General features: G+C 26.5%; 3 protein-coding genes across 3 annotated transcripts in view; 1 reads left to right on the plus strand and 2 right to left on the minus strand.

The window, feature by feature from the left end:
• Positions 1 to 3,688, minus strand: part of LOC101494468 (low affinity inorganic phosphate transporter 8-like) — an 8,580-nt gene extending 4,892 nt beyond the window's left edge. Inside the window, exons 1-2 of the mRNA XM_073365450.1 lie at positions 3,644 to 3,688; positions 2,971 to 3,099 (exon numbers count right to left, since the gene is read on the minus strand). Coding sequence (XP_073221551.1) covers positions 2,971 to 3,099; positions 3,644 to 3,688 — 174 coding nt within the window. The remainder of the gene's footprint in view (positions 1 to 2,970; positions 3,100 to 3,643) is intronic.
• A 1,996-nt stretch (positions 3,689 to 5,684) lies between these two features.
• On the plus strand, positions 5,685 to 6,947 carry LOC101509294 (low affinity inorganic phosphate transporter 8-like). The gene has a single exon (XM_004516746.3). The coding sequence runs from the start codon at positions 5,902 to 5,904 to the stop codon at positions 6,553 to 6,555; it is 654 nt and encodes a 217-aa protein (XP_004516803.1). The 5' UTR covers positions 5,685 to 5,901; the 3' UTR covers positions 6,556 to 6,947.
• Positions 6,948 to 9,319: 2,372 nt separating this feature from the next.
• On the minus strand, positions 9,320 to 20,427 carry LOC101508980 (small ribosomal subunit protein eS8y-like). Its single transcript, XM_027331341.2, has 7 exons — positions 20,369 to 20,427; positions 19,471 to 19,789; positions 18,923 to 19,092; positions 18,752 to 18,828; positions 18,644 to 18,707; positions 12,588 to 12,804; positions 9,320 to 9,343 (listed from the first exon to the last, which is right to left on the minus strand). The coding sequence occupies exons 1-7, from the start codon at positions 20,425 to 20,427 to the stop codon at positions 9,320 to 9,322; spliced, it is 930 nt and encodes a 309-aa protein (XP_027187142.2).
• Between the last annotated feature and the right edge of the window lie 678 nt (positions 20,428 to 21,105).

The following is a 21,105-nucleotide window of genomic DNA, read 5'->3' on the forward strand; positions in this document are numbered from 1 at the left end:
AATCTTATATATAAATTAAAATATTTAAATTTTAATTTATTAAAAAACTATTAAAGATTTATTTCATTTATAATAATATTTAACTTGTTTATATATTAAAATATAAAAAATAATTTTATTAATAAAAAAAATATATAAAAATTATTAAAATATCCAACAAAAATTTAAAACTTTAAAATATGTAAATAACATATTTAAATTTTTTATTTATTTTAAATTAAATATATTAAAAATAAATTTTACATTAGAATAAATAATAAAACATAAATATTAAAATTTAAATAAACCAAATTTAAATATTTTATAGTTTAAAGTTACTGTTGGATAAAATAAATAATTATAAATATTTTATTTTTAATTTTATCTATTTAAACGAATGAATATTATTTTTTTTTTGTCAAAAAAATACTCACACACCATAAGAAAATTAAAAATTAAAACAATGTTGTATCAAGATGAAAAAGAGAAATGTAGACACAAAAACATATATATAATTCACTTATTTAATTTAAATAAAAGAGAAAGAAAGACAATTTATAAGAGTTATTTTGGATTAAAATTTGCTCCTAAATCAGTTATCTAAAAAAAATAGAAAAATAGAACAAAAGAAATGATGAAAAGGAGGCGGCTCGGGCCGGCTTGGTTGAAAGTCTTTTCTATAAGATAATTATGATTTTTTTTTATTCATTGCATAGATAAGACTTAAGAATTATGTTTTATGAATAAAAATTTAATAAAATAATATTTTTGTAAAGAAATTAGAGGCTTTTTTATTCCAACAATAATATTTTATTATAATTTTATTTAAATTCTACATTTTTTATTTTATTAGTTATAAAATATTTCAATTAAATATATCAATAGTTATATTTTTCTATAACTGTGAGACTTTTTACTTATTGTACAATTAAATATTTTTATTTTTTAAATTTAAATATACATTAAAAAGTAATTTTATTGTTCCAAGACTTAAAGTCCTAGATTCGTTAGTTTTGGATTTGGGTCAGCACATATTAGGACAATTACCAAAATGTGTGTAATTATTGATGTTCTTTTTTTTATATTAACAAACGAGCTAAGCAAACAAACTCCGAAGATAGCTTTGGCATGTGTTATGCGCTTATGCTTGTCAATTTTATAAGTCTATTAATTATTCTATAATATGTTAGAAGAATAAAAAATTTGATAGTTAAAAATATTTTTAGAAAAAGAAAATTCTCAAAAACCAAAAAGGTCATAAAATTTTATGGACTTAGGTGAATCTATGAGTTTATTTTTTTAAAAAAAATCCATATTTAAAAAAAATCAAAAAAATGTTTTCAGCGAAATTTTTTCGTCGAAAAAAATAAAATCAATTTTTTCAACAAAATTATTTTTTAATTTTGTTCACTAAATTTTTCAAAACAAAAAAATATTTTTAGATTTTTTTGAGAAATTTTTCTAATTTATTTTTAGAAAAATAAATATTAAAAGTTAAAAAAAAAAAACTCAATTAATAAAATATTGGATCTGGAAGCCCCTGAACCTCCTCCCTTAATCCCACTAAAATAATAGGTTGAAGTCTTAAAAATTTTATTTCAATAGAATACCTAATATTAGGGATTAATATGAGATTTTAGAAAGAATATTTGAGACTTTGAGACTTTATTTACAGCTCTATTTATGGCCACAATTACTCCTCCTCCTCTTGTTGAGATTATCTTCTTTGTTGTAGAAGGAGATATATAAATGGAAGAAAACTATTGCCGGAAGAAGAGGAAAACTAAATAAGGGAACAAATAGTTTGTGTCAAAAAGTATAAGATATATAATTACGGCTCACTTGATAATTAAGAGTATTTTTCTAATCTAAAGCCATTGATTTGTATTATACGGTTAATATTTATTATTCTCGCTTCTCACATTAGCAAAAAAAGTGTTTACTGTTGTTGCTCCATATATGGATATGATTAAATAAAATTTTAATTTTAATAAAATCTTACTATTTTATTTTTTTAGTTTTTTTAAAAAAATTCATCAATTTTTATTTCATTTAAAATTTTTTATTTGAATTTTTTATCTTTAATTTTAAATTAACTATTGTATATCATTTTAAAAAAATTTATATTAATATTTAATATATGTTTAACAACTTTCTTATACAAAATTAGAATTTTTAAACAAATATCAAATTAAATATGAAAATTTAAGCTTTTTACACTTAAAATTTATTTTTAAATTTTGTTTGTTAACAAAATTCTAAAAAATTTATAGGATTTTTTTTATAACATCGTTAACATTATTGCAAAAATGCATTCAAAATACAAAAGTAGAACGTATGTCGACAACAACTTTTACATTGCCACCAAGTAGAACTTGTTGGATCTTTTTGTTGGGGGTATGTTGCAAATCTTGAACAAGAAGATGAACTTTATGGTGATGAAAGTTGTCCAAATAAATTCCAAAGCGTGTGTAACACATTAAACTTTAGGTTCGATTTGCCCCACCAATCTATATATATTGGATGCAAATGGGTTAACCGACGAATCCCATTTAGGATACTTGGTATCTTTGAAGTGAATTGCACATTCATTTCAAGTCTATTGATCAATGATAGTTTACAGAATAAAGTTCATTCGTTTACTCTCGTGCACTAGAGAAAAGAAGAAATGACTCAAAAATATTTTTGACATAATCTTAATTCATGTATCATGAATTTTATCTTGTGTTCTTTCTGCCTTTAAAGTATCTCTATTTATTGAGATACTCATACCAATTGGTGAAAAAAAACAACTCTTCAACTCATACCAATTGGTGAAAGAAAACAACTCTTGAAAAAAATTGTAACTTTTGATAACTTAAAAGATGCATTAGTTTGAATTAAATCCAAACATTGCAACCACTTGACCAAGTGGTATATTAAATTATTTAATTTTACTACATTAATATAGCTATTAGAGAATTACAAATATATTTTAAAAATTTCCTTCACAGAACTATAATCGTCGACACTTCCATTGTCACGACCATCAATTATAAGATAGTTCACATATTGAATCCTAATCCAATATGACCCATCATGGAAGGCTTCCTTAGGAGGTGCAATCATGTTTCCTTCAAGCTACAATATAAGAGAATACAAGATAAATTAATAAAAATGCACCTCGCATCACATTGTTGGTATGCATAATAATTATTTGTTAATTACAACAACTAAAAAAGTACTCAAATACCAATTGAAGTGTAGGAGTAGGAGATTGGATCTCTTAAGCTGCACATAACGGCAGTTACGGGATCCATTAGTCACGTCCCACTTATTAGCTTTATCACCTTAACCTTAAATTTTGATATATTTCCTTTGGTAACTATTACAACTAAAAAATATACATTCCGTTAGTTACGTTTCATTATCACTCTTATTTATTATATTTCGATTTATCAATTTTTTTTCTTAATTACAATTAATAAAAATATTTGAGTAAATGAAATTTTTTATTATTAAAATTAAATCAACTAATATTTTTTTAAAAATTGTACACACTTCAAATAAGATATTTAAAAAATTGTTGCATTGAAGCTTTGTCCGCATAAAAATTTGATGTAATCAATTTCACTGACATCGTATATTAAACTAGGATTGACAATCTTAATAGGGTGAATTGGACCTGCTCCATAAGCGAATTCAACATCAGGATATTTATGGAAGTCATCGGTTTATCTGCAACACATAAATCAAACAATGTTTATATTAGATTAGAAGTTATTTTGACAATCTTTCAAAAATATTCTTTATTTACATCTAACAATAATATACATCACTTGTAAGTAATTTAGAATTCTTTCTATTTATATGTTATAAGTAATTTTACATTACCATATTATTCCTCTTAGCTCAATTTTAAAATATCTTCACTAATTTTTAACTTTTGTTTTTATATTGCCTATTCTTTCAAAATTATTTATATCAAATCTAAAACAAACAAATGATAAAGTGTGAAAGATGAGAGACAAAGTTAAAGAAGAAAAGAAAAATTAAGCAAAAATAAAAAGATAAAAGAGAGAATTACTTAAGAGATAATGTCAAAAATAAAATAAAAATTTAAGAGTAAATAAAATTGTGATCAGATAAATTCAAACTTACCATCACTGACATGTTAAGCTATGTATATATCCAATCCAATGGTTCAAAATTAACAAATGAAAATAAACCTATTTAATATATCTCTCAAGAACACTTGTTAGAAAATATATATCTCAAAAACAAATGAAAATAAAGAAAATTAGTAAAGCAGTGGTAGCATGCTCAAGTATATGCTACTCTTATTCATTGACAATTATTAGGCGGAAAATTCTGTTTTAATTATTATTGGAGCTAGTTTAGGGAGTATGATTGTGTTTGTATATTTTTTTTTGGTTTGTTTGTACAAGTTCTCTTAACTTGGAACTGTATTATTATAATTTTTGTCCTATGCATATCTTGTGCTGTTGAACAACATAATTAATAACAAGGTTTATTTTACCTCTTCAAAAAAAAAAAATCATGAACAAGATTTACTAAATATTAGCTCACATATTTTAATATTAACTTGTGATATTTAGAAAACATAACAATAACAGACCAAAAGTGTACCATAACAATAACAATAACAGACCAAAAGTGAACCAATTAATTTAAGACAAAAATGTTTTTTTTTTATTTCAACATTATAACAAAGTTAAAAAATAACTAGTGATTTTTAATTAATGAATAATTTAATTAAAAGACAAATAACTTTAAAAATCACAATTTCTTTTAAATATTAATTAATAAAACTAAATATGTACTAAGTTTAGTTTTCTTTATAAATGGATATATTAATTCTTGTGTAATATTACTAAGTTTTTATCATTGTGTAATATTACTAAGTTTTTATCGGTGGTCATTAGAGCTGAACGAATAGCAACAGGTGACTATATAGGATGATATGACTTGATATACCCTACTGTACCAGGTACATGTGGAGATGCCGTTGATGTTCTGAAAAAAACATTAAACTCTAATTTTTAATTATCACCGTCAACTTCAAACATCAAATAGTGGTTTTGATTATAAGAACCTAGTCTTCAAATTTGTAGTACCAATATATCAAATCGAAAGCGTGTTTAGTATCTATCACATGGCAATGTCCAAAATCGATAAAACACCAACACACTAGTTTCTTTCAATACTTTTATTTTCTTATAACTTATTATTGATTTCTAGATATCAGTGCATCATAGGAAAAACAGTACTATTGAAGCTTTTACATGAAACAAGAAAGAATGCCAAAACAGTGTTACACATGCTTACCATGTGGCAGGTCTTGAAGTTAGGATATTCTTTGAGCTGAAAACAGTGAGTTTCAATAATTGAGGTGTTAATTCAAATTCATTGAAGAAAAAGAAAAAGGACTAAAGTACACTTCTTTGAGCTGATGGAGGGACTAAAGTACACTTTCTAATGAATATAAAGAAATTCCCTCATAAAATCAGTTCAAATATGTTTTCAAAAACAAGTGAGAAGTGAGATGGAGAAAAAAAAAAGCATAATGATAATTAAGAATCACAGAATCCAAGAAAAAATACAACTAAAAAAAAAAAAAGAAAAAGCAAAAGTTAGATTATATAAATATCATTCTTTGCCAAAAAGTAGGCTCCATTCTCCAAATTTGAATAGATATACTGTAAGTCATTTCATTAGTGTTGATTTTTGGTCTTTCCCACCTTACTTGGTCATGAACCAGATTTTGCTTTTTGGTCAAAACTCATTAAATGAAGATGTGAATGTGATGTTTCTGAATTATGTGAATGGTAAGATTGTCGGTGCTTAGTACTATACTAGTACGCATTATCCATCAAGGATATTTATCCATCAGCTAGTGGACTTGTTTACTAGGCTTCTAAAATGAATGCTATTGAAGAGGTTTTTCAACTCTCGAGAGCGATGTTTGTGGTTGCCTTGCTCACCACGGTACCTGGATACTGGTGCACGGTTTTCCTCATTGACAAGATTGGACGGTTCAGAATTCAACTTGTTGGATTTCTTGTAATGTTTGCTTGTATGTGGTTTCTTGAACGCAAGTATAGATCATTCTGGGGAGAATCTGAATGCGGAAAAGATGCGAAATATGATTATTGTAAAGGAAACCTTATCATGTTTGCTATACTTTTTGGACTTACACTATTTTTTGCTAACTTTGGACCTAATAGCACTACATTTATAGTTCTGGCCGAGCTCTTTCCTGCGAGGTTCCGTTTGACATGTCACGGGATATCAGCTGCGGCTGGAAAATCAGGAGCTATTCTTGGTGCTTTTGTGGTGCAAAGCTATATAGACAGTGCTCATGATAAAACAAAGGGGATCAAGAAGGCTATTATGGCGCTTTTGGTCGTCAACTTGCTTGGATTCTTTTGCACTTTCTTGGTGCCTGAAACACAAGGTCGATCACTTGAAGAAATCTCGGGAGAGGAGAAAGAATTCGAGGAAAACAATACTTCGAGCGAGGTGAAAAATGATGAAAAAGAGGGAACAAGAAACACTAGTTTTGAATTGAAATAATCTCAAAGATACTTTATTGTACAACAACTTTTTAACAAATAAATCCTACAATATGAAAAGTAGATGTTATACTATTTTTATGTGGAAAATGGAATGACACCTCTTAGGATGTAACGAAAGAGGGAAGATAGAAGAAATAGGAAGAAAAGAGAAGTAAATCAAAAGAAGGAAAAAATAAAAAAGATATACAGAGAAGTGTGAATCATGAGAATTGCTGAACAGCAACTTGTTTGTTTGCACACGGGGACTATTCTTTGGAAAATAATGAGAATTTGAGATTTGTGAAGACAACTGACAAATTAATAATGCTCAAACATTTATTCACAATTATTATTTTATAAATTCTCATCAATCTCAATTTAATTGATAATGTATACATGATATCCCATCAAAGTTCGATAGCCCACATGTTATATTCCTAACCAAAAATGGTTTTTCAATTATCTATAGTATTAAAGTTCAAAACAACATTTTATAGTTCGTAAAAAAAATGAATGTTGATTTACAATATAATCTATTTCAATATAGAACGAGATCTTTGAAGTTCCATCTACAATATGTGTCAATCACATATTTTTATTGGTACAAATCTTAATCACATGTTCTCTTCTTTTATTTTATTTTATTTTATATTGGTTTTAGTTAAGTAATTAATACTTCAAATTTTTGTTTCAATTCTTATACATGCATTTGATATTCCATTTCTACGTCATTTATTCTTGATATTAATTTTTATATATGATATAAGATTGAAAGCAATAAAGAATGTAGAAAGAGAGGAGTCTATAAAAGTTGTGTCACGGATTGGTCAGATTCAATAATCATTTGTTATAATATTTTTATTTTCTTCATTATTTTCTTTAATTCCACTTATACATACAACTTAACCCGTCCTTCAACTTCTCATTATTTTGACAATTACATTATCTATTAAATATTTTCATGGTACTACCAATTTCTTTAAATTCCATCATCACTAATTGAATTAAGTATTTTAGTAACTCTCACTTGCTATTAAAATCTTTAGTTTTCATATTCTCACATTGTATTGTAGCCAATGTTCATCATATATATTGAATATCATACCTCTTCCTTGTCTTCACTCTCTCCTCAAGAACTAGGTATTAAATTTATCTCGTGTTGCTATATGAACTAACTTTGAAATTTATCTCAATATGGTTTCATTTTCTAATGTAGTAAATTGTACCCTATCTCATCTTTGCTGAGACAATAAGCATAATTAGCTATAATCGGATGCTTTTAGACAATTACTTTTTAAGAAATATCAAGCTTCATTTCTTATTCCTGTCTTTAATTCAATATATTATGAACAACTCATTGCATAAATAATTAAAATTAATTTTCGTCATTCTTAAACTTTCTTACATAGTAAATAAATTACAGTTTCTTATTTATATTTTAATAAATAAAAATATAACAACACTATATTATATAACCACAAAAATATAAAAATAAAATCCAAGTTTAAAATTAAATAAATAAAAACAACAAAATAAATTAAAAAAAATTGGAACAAACAAATTAACTAAAAGCAACAAATTAGAAGATGAAAAAAATATTGAAATTAATTTCTAATGTTAACTTATGCATTGAAAATAGTGTATATATATATACATATAAACAATGACTCAAACAAAGTAAAGTCTACAAATACTATAAAGTGATTGTTCCTAAAATGTTATTGCTATAATTTTACTTTTTGATAATTTATATTTTTTCTTAACCTACATATCATGTTTTTTAACTTAACTAGAAAATTATGTTTGCTTTTAAGTTATGTTTTGATTTTGTTTACTTTAATTTAAATTCAATAGAATTTCAGTATATTGGTAAAAGAATAAGTGTTTCAACTATAAAAATTATTACAACATTACAAAATACAAAAAAAAAATCATTTCAATCCACACAATGCGTGAGTCAGAGTCTCATTTAGATAAAAAGAGAAGAAATATAAAAAGACTTTGAATATAATTAGATATTGACAAGCTGGTTTGATAATATTGGAAACATAATAACTGATTATAAAGTAGAAAAGTCTTATATAAGTTATTAGTGATGGCCAACATGAGATATATATTTTAATGGATAACCCTATTAAAGAGAAATACTAATAAGAGTGTTTATTTTTTAAAGATAAATAAATATATTAATATTACTAGTCTTATTGAATTGATACTAAATTGACTTATTCAAAACATTTGTAGTTATCACTCTGCAAATGTCCATAAAAACCTTTCTTATGTGCTGATTTTTTTCATCGTTAGTTTTGACAAAATTGTTGTCAATGTTAAGATCATGAAGTCATTGTATAATTTTTAGGGAATAAAGTGATATGCCCTTTGCTTGCTTTGAAATCATTGGAGAGAGAGCTGTAGAAAATATTATTGTATGCCTTTTTATCAAACTCTATTGAAAAGCTTTACCTTAAATCTTTTTTTATTTATTATTTCATAGTTGGCAGTATGAGTACAATACTATACACTTGCCAATAAAAAAGAGATAAAACATACATAATACTTATATAGAAAAGATTCTTACAATGACTATTGTAATAAATATTTTAGAATCTTCTCTTCAAATGTAGAAAAGATTCTCAGAACGACTAAAATTAATTATTGGAAGAAAGTATGGAAATGTGAAAAAACTTCAACTTATATTTTGGACAAATAGATTATAGTATCCGAGAATTCTATTCCTTTTCTAACCTTCTCTTTTCTATCTCTTCTCTTTACTTTTCTTGTAGTTATTGGTTTGGTGAATCACTAATCTAAAAAAAAAAATGAGTTAAATAGATTTATAACATTGAAACAAAGAAATTTTGTAATCCATTAAATTTACACTTATGGTTCAAGTTATGAAGTCCACATTTTCATACCTAGTAAGCTTCATGTATATCATCACATTTTAACAATTATATATACAAATAAGTTCTATAAAATATATAGAGGAGGTTGCCATTCAAAAAAAAAAAAATTATATAGAGGAGGTCCAAATACTTACTACCATAAAACAATTTCACAATATTTTGATAAATATAATAATAATAATAATAATAATAATAATAATAATAATAATAATAATAATAATAATAAATTCTTAGCTATTTGAGTTTAGTTAGGTACTTACAACTACTTTGAAACTAAAATCAACCTAAGCTTTAATTATCTTAAAATTAATTAAATATAAATAATGACGTGATCACTTTATATAATCGGTTGTTGGATACTATACACAATCAAAGTCTAAGAGATGAAAGTCATCACCAATAATATTAATAATAATGTAATCCCTTCAAATGCTAAACATGTTAACTAAGAATGAAAGTTACTTACACGATACTTTTTGTAGTTGTGTGTGTATTAGTGAATAGCAAGAGAAAAAAAGAAACATGATTTATATATACCATAATTATAGAAAATGTCACACTAAATAGTAAACAAAAAAAATTAGTGGTAATATTTTAAAGTTGATAGAAAAGAAGTAAAGTTGATAAAGAAAAAATAAAATATGAATTAATAAAGTCACCTATTAATTAGTTTCACTTTGTACATAGTGGACCACTAAGTTCATATTTTCCTATTCATCTTGCTAAAAATGCAAGTTGAATATGCATGCATGATGCATACACTTGAAAAAATGTATTGCAATATTATAGTGCAAGACTTGCAAAGCACATTCTTCGATCAAATAAAATATAAATCAATTAAACCTTATTAGAAAGAAAAAGAAGTACAAGCTAGAGTAAAATAGATATAGTAAAAACATCTAAAGCTAATATTCACACTCCACACTAATTAGAGAAATGCCTTCACATGTGAACAATGTAGAGAATATTTACCATTGGAAGACATTATAAGCAATTTATGCACATTCATCTCTTATACATACCCTACTCTTTTCTCCATCTATACTTACAATCTAACATTTTTCTTCACCTTTAGAGCTGTTGACAATAATTAAAGAAGTGACTTTTGTTTTAAAACTGACTTAATTAACTTACAAACCATTGAAATTGAAAATCAGCATTTAAAACATGCATCAATATTTTGTGGTTAGAAAGAAAAAGAAGTAATGCAAATAAAGAAAAAAGAAAAACTTGAATTAATGAACTTCACATGCAATTCACACTTCATAGCTGCTAATTAAAGAAATGCCTTAGTAGGGTGACAATTGAGAGAATCTTACCATTGAGGACATGCATATACTTGACTCACATGTTCATCTCTTCTTTTCCTCTATAAATACCACCTTTCATGCCACTAGTTATTTATTTCGAGATCTTCATCTGTACAATATCCTAAACATATTTTCTTAGCAAACTTGTGACAAGCCTGAGTAATACACAGCGCTCCTTATGCATAACTTGTAACGTTAGTTTGACTTTATGCATAACTATGGATAAAATGATAAATATAATTTGATTGTGATTAACTTTTTATTTGTTCATCCTTTGGCAAAGAAGACGTGAAATCCAAGAGGGGGCGATTATAATCATCAAAAGAAAGAACATAAACAGGATCAGATTGATCAATGCCTGCATTTTTGAGGTCTATTCAGGAGACCTTATAATATTATACTAATTTTATTTATATTCAATATTAATTATTATGAGTCTCACAAATAAATTTTAATTTTTTAAATGAAAAATTATCAAATTAGATATCTAAAAAATCTGATCTCGATCAAAGAGTCATACACTCACTAAATGTATGACTATGTGCACTAAGTGATTGCAGAAATTCAAGTCCCCCTTGCACATTGTTTTTGACAATTTTTGAATTTGATTTGCTTTTGGAACAATTTCAAAGCAATTGATATTGGGGTCTTACGTTGAAACTTTATGTTGGAATATCAATAATATTAATCCTGTTATGAAGTTGACATCTTGGAGACTCTTTGGTTATTTCATTCTAGTCAAGTGCAATCTTTAAAATATATATTGGAGATTCTTTGATTCTTCAATTCTAGTCAAGTGCAATCTTTAAAATATATAGGAGTTTATTTTTTACAATTTGTGTTTTCGCATGGAAAACTATATATTGTCATTTCAAGAGTTATATTAAAGAAGAATTTGAAGATGATTAAAACCAACAAACAAACACCACTTTAAATGTAATTTACAAAAAAAATGCATTTAAAACTAAAAAATATGTAATTTTATAACATCGTTATGAATCATATAGGTTATTTTGTTTTTTTAATTATGTTGAAAACAATGTTTTAAAATCGAAAGTTTGTGCTTAATTATAAATCCGAGTCATATCAACTTCTAATCTATCTTGATAAATCCAAATCATATTGAGACTCGTATTAATGTATTCTAATTTTTCTGATCTAATTTAATTAGATATATCCGAGTCATTTTGATTCTAATATTGATTTTTGATTTAACTTGATGAGATATTCAATCAAATTTTACTTGGTGATTGAAAACCGATTAAATCACTAAACTGTCTATCCATGATACTGTTGATAGATACAGTGTGTTTTCGAGAGCATGGATGTGTTTCTCTCTTTCTCTCTCTCTGTTTTTCTTATCTTTTGCTATAATAAAAGAATAAGAAATTGTGGTTTAAATTTTGTATGCTTCTTTGTAATATAGTAAACATCTACAGAGTTCCTAAGGTCTTTTTGATGTTGTGTTTCCATCGTTGACATTGAGTGCACTCACTGCTTTTTCTTTAAATGAATTTGCATTTTAGTTTATAAGTGGCACTATTTGAATATTATAAGTAAGTAGCACTATTTATTTAAGTGCCTCTATTTCAATTAAGTATACTAACTAGAATATACATTTATATCTGCTTTGCTAAAACTTAAATTATTTTACAGATGAGAAAAAGCAATATGAAGATCAAAGAACAATATCATGAAGACATATTTCATAATTTTTTTAACAAGCGTGCAATTTTTTTGAAAAATATATATAATTTATTTAAAAATAATATAAAATAGTAAATTAATTATTACAATATATATGTAATTTGTACAGTATATTTTGACATCCATACCTTTTCTGCTCGTTCATCAAATATAATAATGGGGCTCTTCAATTGATGTCTACCATCATCCCAAATCAAAGAACCTGATCCAATAAATTCCTTCGTTGCTCCATCTAAAGTGAGAACACAAGTCTGCTTTTCTTCCAATGAAGTGAATGACAAAACATCAAGTTCCACAAAAATGTTAACTCCTTTAGGAGATGCTAGAATTGCTTTGTATGTAGACCTAGGTAATCCAACATTTGTAACAGTTCTATAGAAGCTTCCACTTAAATAATATTTGGGGTGTGGGGCTTTGTGAACAAATGAAGGATAATTCAAACCCCTACTGTAGTTGTCTCATAGCAGTTTCTCATACCCTGTTATGTGTCGTAAAATTGTTGCTTGGAGCCTTGTCCACATAAAAATCTGATATAATCAATTTAAGTGACATCGTATATTAAACCAGGATTTACAGCCTTAATTAATAGGGTCAATTAGACCTGCTTCATAAGCGAATTCGACATTAGAATTATTTATGGACTCATTTGTTTAACTGCAAAACATGAATCAAAGCAATGTTTATATTAGATAAGAGCATACTAAGTAAACTATATTCATATCAAATAAAATAAATCTTAATTACACTATCATATTGTGATAAGTAAATATGCAATGCGCACCTATTTTAACATATAGATAATTTTTTAACAGTAGTAGATAACTCTGAATAATAAGTCAAAACTCTTCCTTATTTACATCTATCAATATATATCACTAGTTAGTAATTCTGAATATTTTACAAATAGTTTTATATTACCATTCATAAATCTTATTTATTTATATCTATCAATATATATATATATATATATATATATATATATATATATATATCACTTGTAAGTAATTTAAAATTCTTTCTATTTCAATTTATATGTCTTAAGTAATTTTACATTACCATATTATTTCTCTAAGCTCCATTTTAAAATATCATTATTAATTTTTAACCTTTGTTTTTGTATTGCTTATTCTTTCAAAATTATTTATCTCAAATCTAAAGCAAACAAATGATAAAATGTGACAGATGAGAGAGAGAGTAAAAAAAGAAAAGAAAAATTAAGCAAAAATAAAGAGATAGAAAATAGGAAATATAACAGGTAAATTGGAAAAATAAATGAGGGGATTATGTAAGAGTAAATGTCACTGAAATAAATGAGGGGAAAAATAAATGAGGGGATTATAACTAAAATTGTGATCAGATATATTCAAGACTTAATGTCACTGACATGTTAAGCGATGCATATATCGAAGTCAATGGTTCAAAATTAACAGATGAAAATAAACCTATGAAAATAAAGAAAAGTAAAGGGAGTATGATTGTGTCTGTGTATTTTGTTTTGATTTGTTTGTACAAGTTCTCTTAACTTGGAACTGTATTATTATAATTTGTGTCCTCTGCACATCTTGTGCTGTTGAATTATATAATTAATAAAGGTTTATTTTACCTCTTCAAAAAAAAATCATGAACAAGATTTAGTCAATATTAGCTCAGATAATTTAATAATAACTTGTGATATTTAGAATACATAACAATAACAGACCAAAAGTATACCATAACAATGCAGAACCAATTAATTGAAGTCAAAAATGTTTTTTTATTTCAACAATATAATAAAGTTAAAAAATAACTAGTGATTTTTAATTAATGAATAATTTAGTTAAAAGACAAACAACTTTAAAAAAAAAACATTTTTTTTCAATATTAATTAATAAAAATAAACATGTGCTAAATTTAGTTTTCTCTATATATGGATACATTAATACTTGTGTAATATTATTAAGTTTTTACCCGTGGTCGTTAGAGCTGAACGAATAGCAGCAGATGCCGCCAGAATACATAAATATATACACTTCTCAATTTGATTCTAATGTTGTTATGGTACACTTTTGGCTTGAATTAATTGGTTCTGCATTGTTATGGTACACTTTTGGTCTGTTATTGTTATGTATTCTAAATATCACAAATTATTATTAAATTATCTTAGCTAATATTGAGTAAATCTTGTTCATATATATTTTTTTTTTGAAGAGGTAAAATAAACCTTTTTTAATTATGTAATTCAACAGCACAACATGTGCAGCGGACAAGAATTATAATAATACAGTTCCAAGAATATGGTAATGATATTTAAAAATGGAGCTCCGAGAAATAATATGGTAATGTAAAATTACTTAAGACATATAAATAGAAATAGAAAGAATTTTAAATTACTTACAAGTGATATATGTATATATATATATAAGGCTTAATTACAGTCTTGGTCCCTCTATTTTAGCTGAATCATGAAAGTAGTCCTTCCATTTTGTTTCTCCTCAGTTTTGGTCCCCAAACAAAATTTTAGTTCAAAACTTGATGAAATTGCATTTTTTAAAAGTTGTACTACACCATTTATGATTTATATATTTCAGGTACAATTGTTACAAATAAGGTCTTGAGACATAGTGTGGCTTAAATAAATGCAAAAAAAATGAAATTTCATCAAGTTTTGGACTAAAATTATGTTCGAGGGACCAAAACTGGGGAGAAACAAAATGGGGGGACTACTTTGCGATTCAACTAAAATAGGGGGACTAAAACTGCAATTAAGCCTATATATAAAGAAGATTTTTGAATGGTAGTATAAAATTATTTGTAAATTATTCAGAATTACTTACTAGTGATATATATTGATAGATGTAAATGAAGAAGAGTTTTTGACTTATTGTTCAGAGTTACCTACTACTGTTAAAAAATTATTTGTATGTTAAAATAGGTGCACATTGCATATTTACTTATCACAATATGATAGTGTAATTAAGATTTATTTTATTTGATATGAGTATAGTTTACTTAGTATGCTGTTATATAATATAAACATTGTTTTGATTCATGTTGGAGCACGTCAAATTGACCCTATTAAAGCTGTAAATCCTGGTTTAATATACGATGTCAGCGAAATTGATTACATCAGATTTTAATGTCGACAAGGCTTCAACGCAACAATTTTACGACACATAACAGGGTATGAGAAACTGATATGAGACAACTACAGTATGGTGTTTGAATTATCCTTCATTTGCTTACAAAGCCCCACACCCAAAACATTATTTAAGTGGAAGCTTCTTTAGAACTGTTACAAATTTTGGATTACCTAGGTCTACATACAAAGCAATTCTAACATCCCCTAAAGGAGTTAACATTTTTGTGGATGATGATGTTTTGTCATTCACTTCATTGGAAAAAAAACAGACTTATATTTTCACTTTAGATGAGAGCATTGAAGGAATCTATTGGATCAGGTTCTTTGATCTGGGATGATGGTAGACATCAATTGAGGAGCCCCATTATTATATTTGATGAACAAACAAAAAAAGATATGGGTGTCAAAATATATTGTATAAATTATATATATTGTAATAATTAATTTACTATTTTTATATTATTTTTAAATAAATTATATATATTTGTCAAAAAAATTGCACGCTTGTTAAAAAAAATTATGAAATATGTCTTCATGATATTGTTCTTTGATCTTCATATTGCTTTTCTTATCTGTAAAATAATTTAAGTTTTAGCAAAGCAGATATAAATGTATATTCTAGTTAGTATACTTAATTGAAAAAGAGGCACTTAAATAAACAATGCTACTTATAATATTGAAATAGTGCCACTTATAAACTAAAATGCAAATTCATTTAAAGAAAAAACAGTGAGTGCACTCAATGTCAACGATGGAAACACAACATCAAAAAGACCGTAGGAACTATGTAGATGTTTACTATATTACAAAGAAGCATACAAAATTTAAACCACAGTTTCTTATTCTTTTATCATAGTAAAAGATAAGAAAAACAGAGAGAGAGAGAGCAACACATCCATGCTCTCGAAAATACATTGTATCTATCAACAGTATCATGGATAGATAGTTTAGTGATTTAATCGGTTTTCAATCACCAAGTAAATTTGATTGAATATCTCATCAAGTTAAATCAAAAATAATTATTAGCATCAAATTGACTCAGATATATATAATTAAATTAGATCAGAAAAATTAGAAAACATTAATACGAGTCTCAATATGACTTGGATTTATCAAGATAGATTAGAAGTTGATATGACTCGGAATTATAATTAAGCACAAACTTTCGATTTTAAAACATTGTTTTAAACATAATTGAAAAAACAAAATAACCTATATCATTCACAACGATGTTATAAAATTACCTATTTTTTAGTTTTAAATGCATTTTTTTGTAAATTACATTTAAAGTGGTGTTTGTTTGTTGGCCTTAATCATCTTCAAATTATTCTTTAATGTAACTCTTGAAATGACAATATATAATTTTCTATGCGAAAACACAAATTGTAAATAATAAACTCCTATATATTTTAAAGATTGCACTTGACTAGAATGAAAGAATCAAAGAGTCTCCAATATATATTTTAAAGATTGCACTTGACTAGAATGAAAGAACCAAAGAGTCTCCAAGATGTCAACTTCATAACACGATTAATATTATTGATATTCCAACATAAAGTTTCAATGTAAGACCCAAATATCAATTGCTTTGAAATTGTTCCAAAAGCAAATCAAATTCAAAAATTGTCAAAAACAATGTCCAAGGGGGACTTGAATTTCTGCAATCACTTAGTGCACACAGTCACACATTTAGTGAGTGTATGACTCTTTGATTAAGATCAAATTTTTTAGATATCTAATTTGGTAATTTTTCATTTAAAAAAAATTAAAAATTATTTAAAATCGAGACTATCTAATCAAGATTAGACGGTTATGCGGTCACCGAATACATGTAGTTAGTGATTGACTAAATCCAAATTTGTGCAAGAGGGGTACTTTTGTACTTAAGTTTTCCATTGAAAGGAAAAAAAAATAAAAATTAAGTTGGCGAATTATTTTTAAAGTTAAGACTAAAATATATTTTAGAGAAATTAGTTAGGACCAAAATATATTCTAGATAAATTTTATGGCACATGCGTCAATTCGATATGTACCGGTATATGTGATCTTTAAATTAGTAGTTAAATGAATTTATTTTGGAAATAAATTATTTTCTATTATTTAAAAAATTATAATAACTAAATTTTATTGGCCAAAAGTTTGTCAGCGAACTAAAATTAAATTTTTTTTAGAACTTTATAACTCATAATAATTAATATTGAATATTTTTTACGATAAAATATAAATAAAATTAGTATAATATTTATAAATAATAAAATGATGCTTTTTTTTTATGAACTCATAAGTAACTAAAATTTAAACGTTGGCAAATAACTGTTTGTTTTATAAAAAGAATCATTAATTTATTAGTTTAGAGAACAAATGTACCAAAATACTTCAATTTATAAATTTACACGAGAAACTTTCATAATTATTTTCCTCCTGTCTTCATTGAATCGGGATATCTTTATCTATATCTATTATACACTAGTGCAATTAAACTTTGTTAGATCGGTTCCTATGTACTTGTTAGATCGGTTTCTTGTCTGATCTAACATCAAACGTTGTAAAAAATAGTTAATTATTAAATTAGCTAAAATGATATATGTAACAAGTCAAATTCAAAAATGATTTATTAGATCGGTTAAATTTGAACCAATATAACAACTCAAATTTAAAATTAATTTATTAGATCGATTAAATTTGAACCAATATAACAAGTCAAATTAAAAATTGATTTATTACATCGGTTAAATTTGAATCAATATAACAAGTCATATTCAAAATTATTTATTTTATCGATGAGCCAATCGATTTATATAATTAACTTTTTAATTTTTTTTCTTCGTAACTTTCACCCCTCACATATGCTTCCTCAAAATTTCACATATTACCCTATTAATTAGAATTTCTCATTCAACCATAAAACACAAAACTTCATAGAAAGCTTTACATTTAAAAATCAATGACAATGAGTCATAATTTTTTTATAAAATCAAAGTTATAAAATTCAGAGCTGATAAATTGTCACATAACTAGTGAAGGTTTGACACTAAAGATGTGTTAGGGCATCAACCTAAAGGTTACCTGATAAACATTGTCTCATCCAAAGTAAATGACATCAACTTGAAAGATACCAAGTATTGTTGCACTATTAAAAACAAATGAAGTCATATATAAGATGGAAAACACTACAATTAAGCAACACCATTTCCCTTTTCCTCTGTAACTTCTTCATGTAAAATTTCGGTTCCTTACCTTCGAGGATGTATCTACAGAAATAAAATAAAACAAAACCAGTGTAAACAATAAAACAAATATGAAATTCAGCCCAAAATATTCTGAAACAAGCAGAATTATGCATACCCATCAAGCCTGCCACATTGACCTGGATGAGATAAAATACAGGCCAGCAAACGACCACCACCAAACTGCTCTTCAATGTGGGAATCTAGCTGACGGTCTTTTTGACGGTTCTCAAGTTTCCTCTGCACATGATTATTTTTCTTGGCTTCTTCAGCAGCGACTTCAACCTCCTGGAAATTAGATATGAAAAGGTTGAGAAAAAACACATCCGATTTGAAAGAAGAGCCAACTACTGCACGGTAGAATGCACGATAATTCAATCCACCAAATGATAAATTACAGTACCCTTAAAGGCAAACATGTTAGAATATGACTAGTGCTTACTTTCAATTTCAACATATTATATACGATATATTTTCTTATATAAATATTTGAAAAGGCAGTCATTTCGAAACTAAATGAGAAATCCAAAATAACAACACCTTCCACAAATATAAATGAAGCCATATACCATAGGACAACATATATAAGTGTCTATAACAAGAAAGTTTCCAAAACTATCATCTCTGCAGAATCCTTCTTGGTTGTAGCTGATTTATTTTTTCTACCAATTTCAACACCATAGTGATGTTTCTACCAATTTCAACACCATAGTGCTGAAGGTACCACTGCTTGAATGGTGCAACATCAACCTGAACAATAGCATTCTTAACAAGAGTCTGCGTTCGGACGAGCTCGTTATTTGAGGCATTGTAAACCATATCCAGAAGACGAGTCTTGCGAGTTACTGCTTCACTGCCCCATGAGAAGTTACCGGTATCCCATCTAAGATCTCTCCACTTCACATTACCACCTCGAACACGGATCCTTCTGATTGTCTTGTTGCTTGATAATTTAGTGCTTGCTAGCTGACGACCGAGCTCGTACCTATACAAAACCAACACAAACATCATAAGCTAAAATAATAATTAACTGGGATAAGTACAACATCACAAGAAGAAAACCAACACATCAGAAAATATTTATCATCATAAAAATTATGATCGATCAGTGCAAACAGAAAAATCACAATCATATTTCACATGAAAAAATAACAACTAGAAATCAACATACTAATTTGTGTTCATTAACATGCAAGATAGGATATATATGTCAGTATTAACACCCTCAACAGCTCTGTTAATTTAGTTTATTTATTATAGAATATATATCTTCTTCCCTTTAGTATACATCCTCTGTTAGTGATTTATCGATATCCATCCTCAACAAAACAAAAAGACAAGCTTCATACCCCAAAAACATAGAAGTATAAAAAAAAATGATAATAATTTAAATAGAGCAATTGAAACTATGACGTTAATAATTCAACAATTGCATAATAAGACTGACTCTAAGCAACCAAATCAGGTCAGGTTGGTAAAAAAAAAAAAAAAGACAAACTCATGCAGTTATCCAGGAAGTAGAATAAGAACACACAATGAAACACATGCAACAAACAGATTATACCTTTGATTATCACTTTGAAAAGTGTTTAACCCTTGGTAGCTGGAGTTTTTCACTGTCATACTTACTGCTAGGGAATTAGGGTCTACTACAAAACATACTCTTTATGTCACCTAGATTCTTGCTATATTATCTACTCATATTTTCTACTCTCTATATAACTGCCCAAAACCATCATAATATATTAGTAGATATCACAACAATAAATATTATCCAATAAAAGAAGCCATCAAAGACATGAACCAATGGAAACAAAGATAGCAGAATACTATTTTCATATGTTAAACACTTGAAACAAACATTAGAAAAAGATCAAAATATACTCTTAACAATTTATTGAATTTCAGGAAAAGATGAAAGTGAAGCTCTTGTATTCTGTACTTTTCAAGGTGTAATTATTAGGGTTATTATAGCAATGTAGATAAGGGTGTTAACTAGTTGCTGGAAGTTCTGGTCACAAGAAGTTACTTGGGGACAAAGCTCATGTCTTCACTGACTGCAATTGTTGAAGGGTGTATATAGCATGCTGACAGTTTAGTTGTTTATTGGTTGCTTGTGTCCGTTGTATGGAAACAAAGGGCAAGTTAAGTAGTCATGCTTTGATATTTTTTGTACATTATTTTGTATAGGGACCTTAATGATTAATAGCCATTTACATGCAGTGAAAATAGTAGTCTGCTATCTTTGCTACCATTGCTACATCTGCTAATATATTATTGAGGTTTTATTAACAGAGACAA

The sequence above is a fragment of the Cicer arietinum genome, chromosome 2 (assembly GCF_000331145.2).
Source record: "Cicer arietinum cultivar CDC Frontier isolate Library 1 chromosome 2, Cicar.CDCFrontier_v2.0, whole genome shotgun sequence".
Lineage (NCBI taxonomy): Eukaryota > Viridiplantae > Streptophyta > Magnoliopsida > Fabales > Fabaceae > Cicer > Cicer arietinum.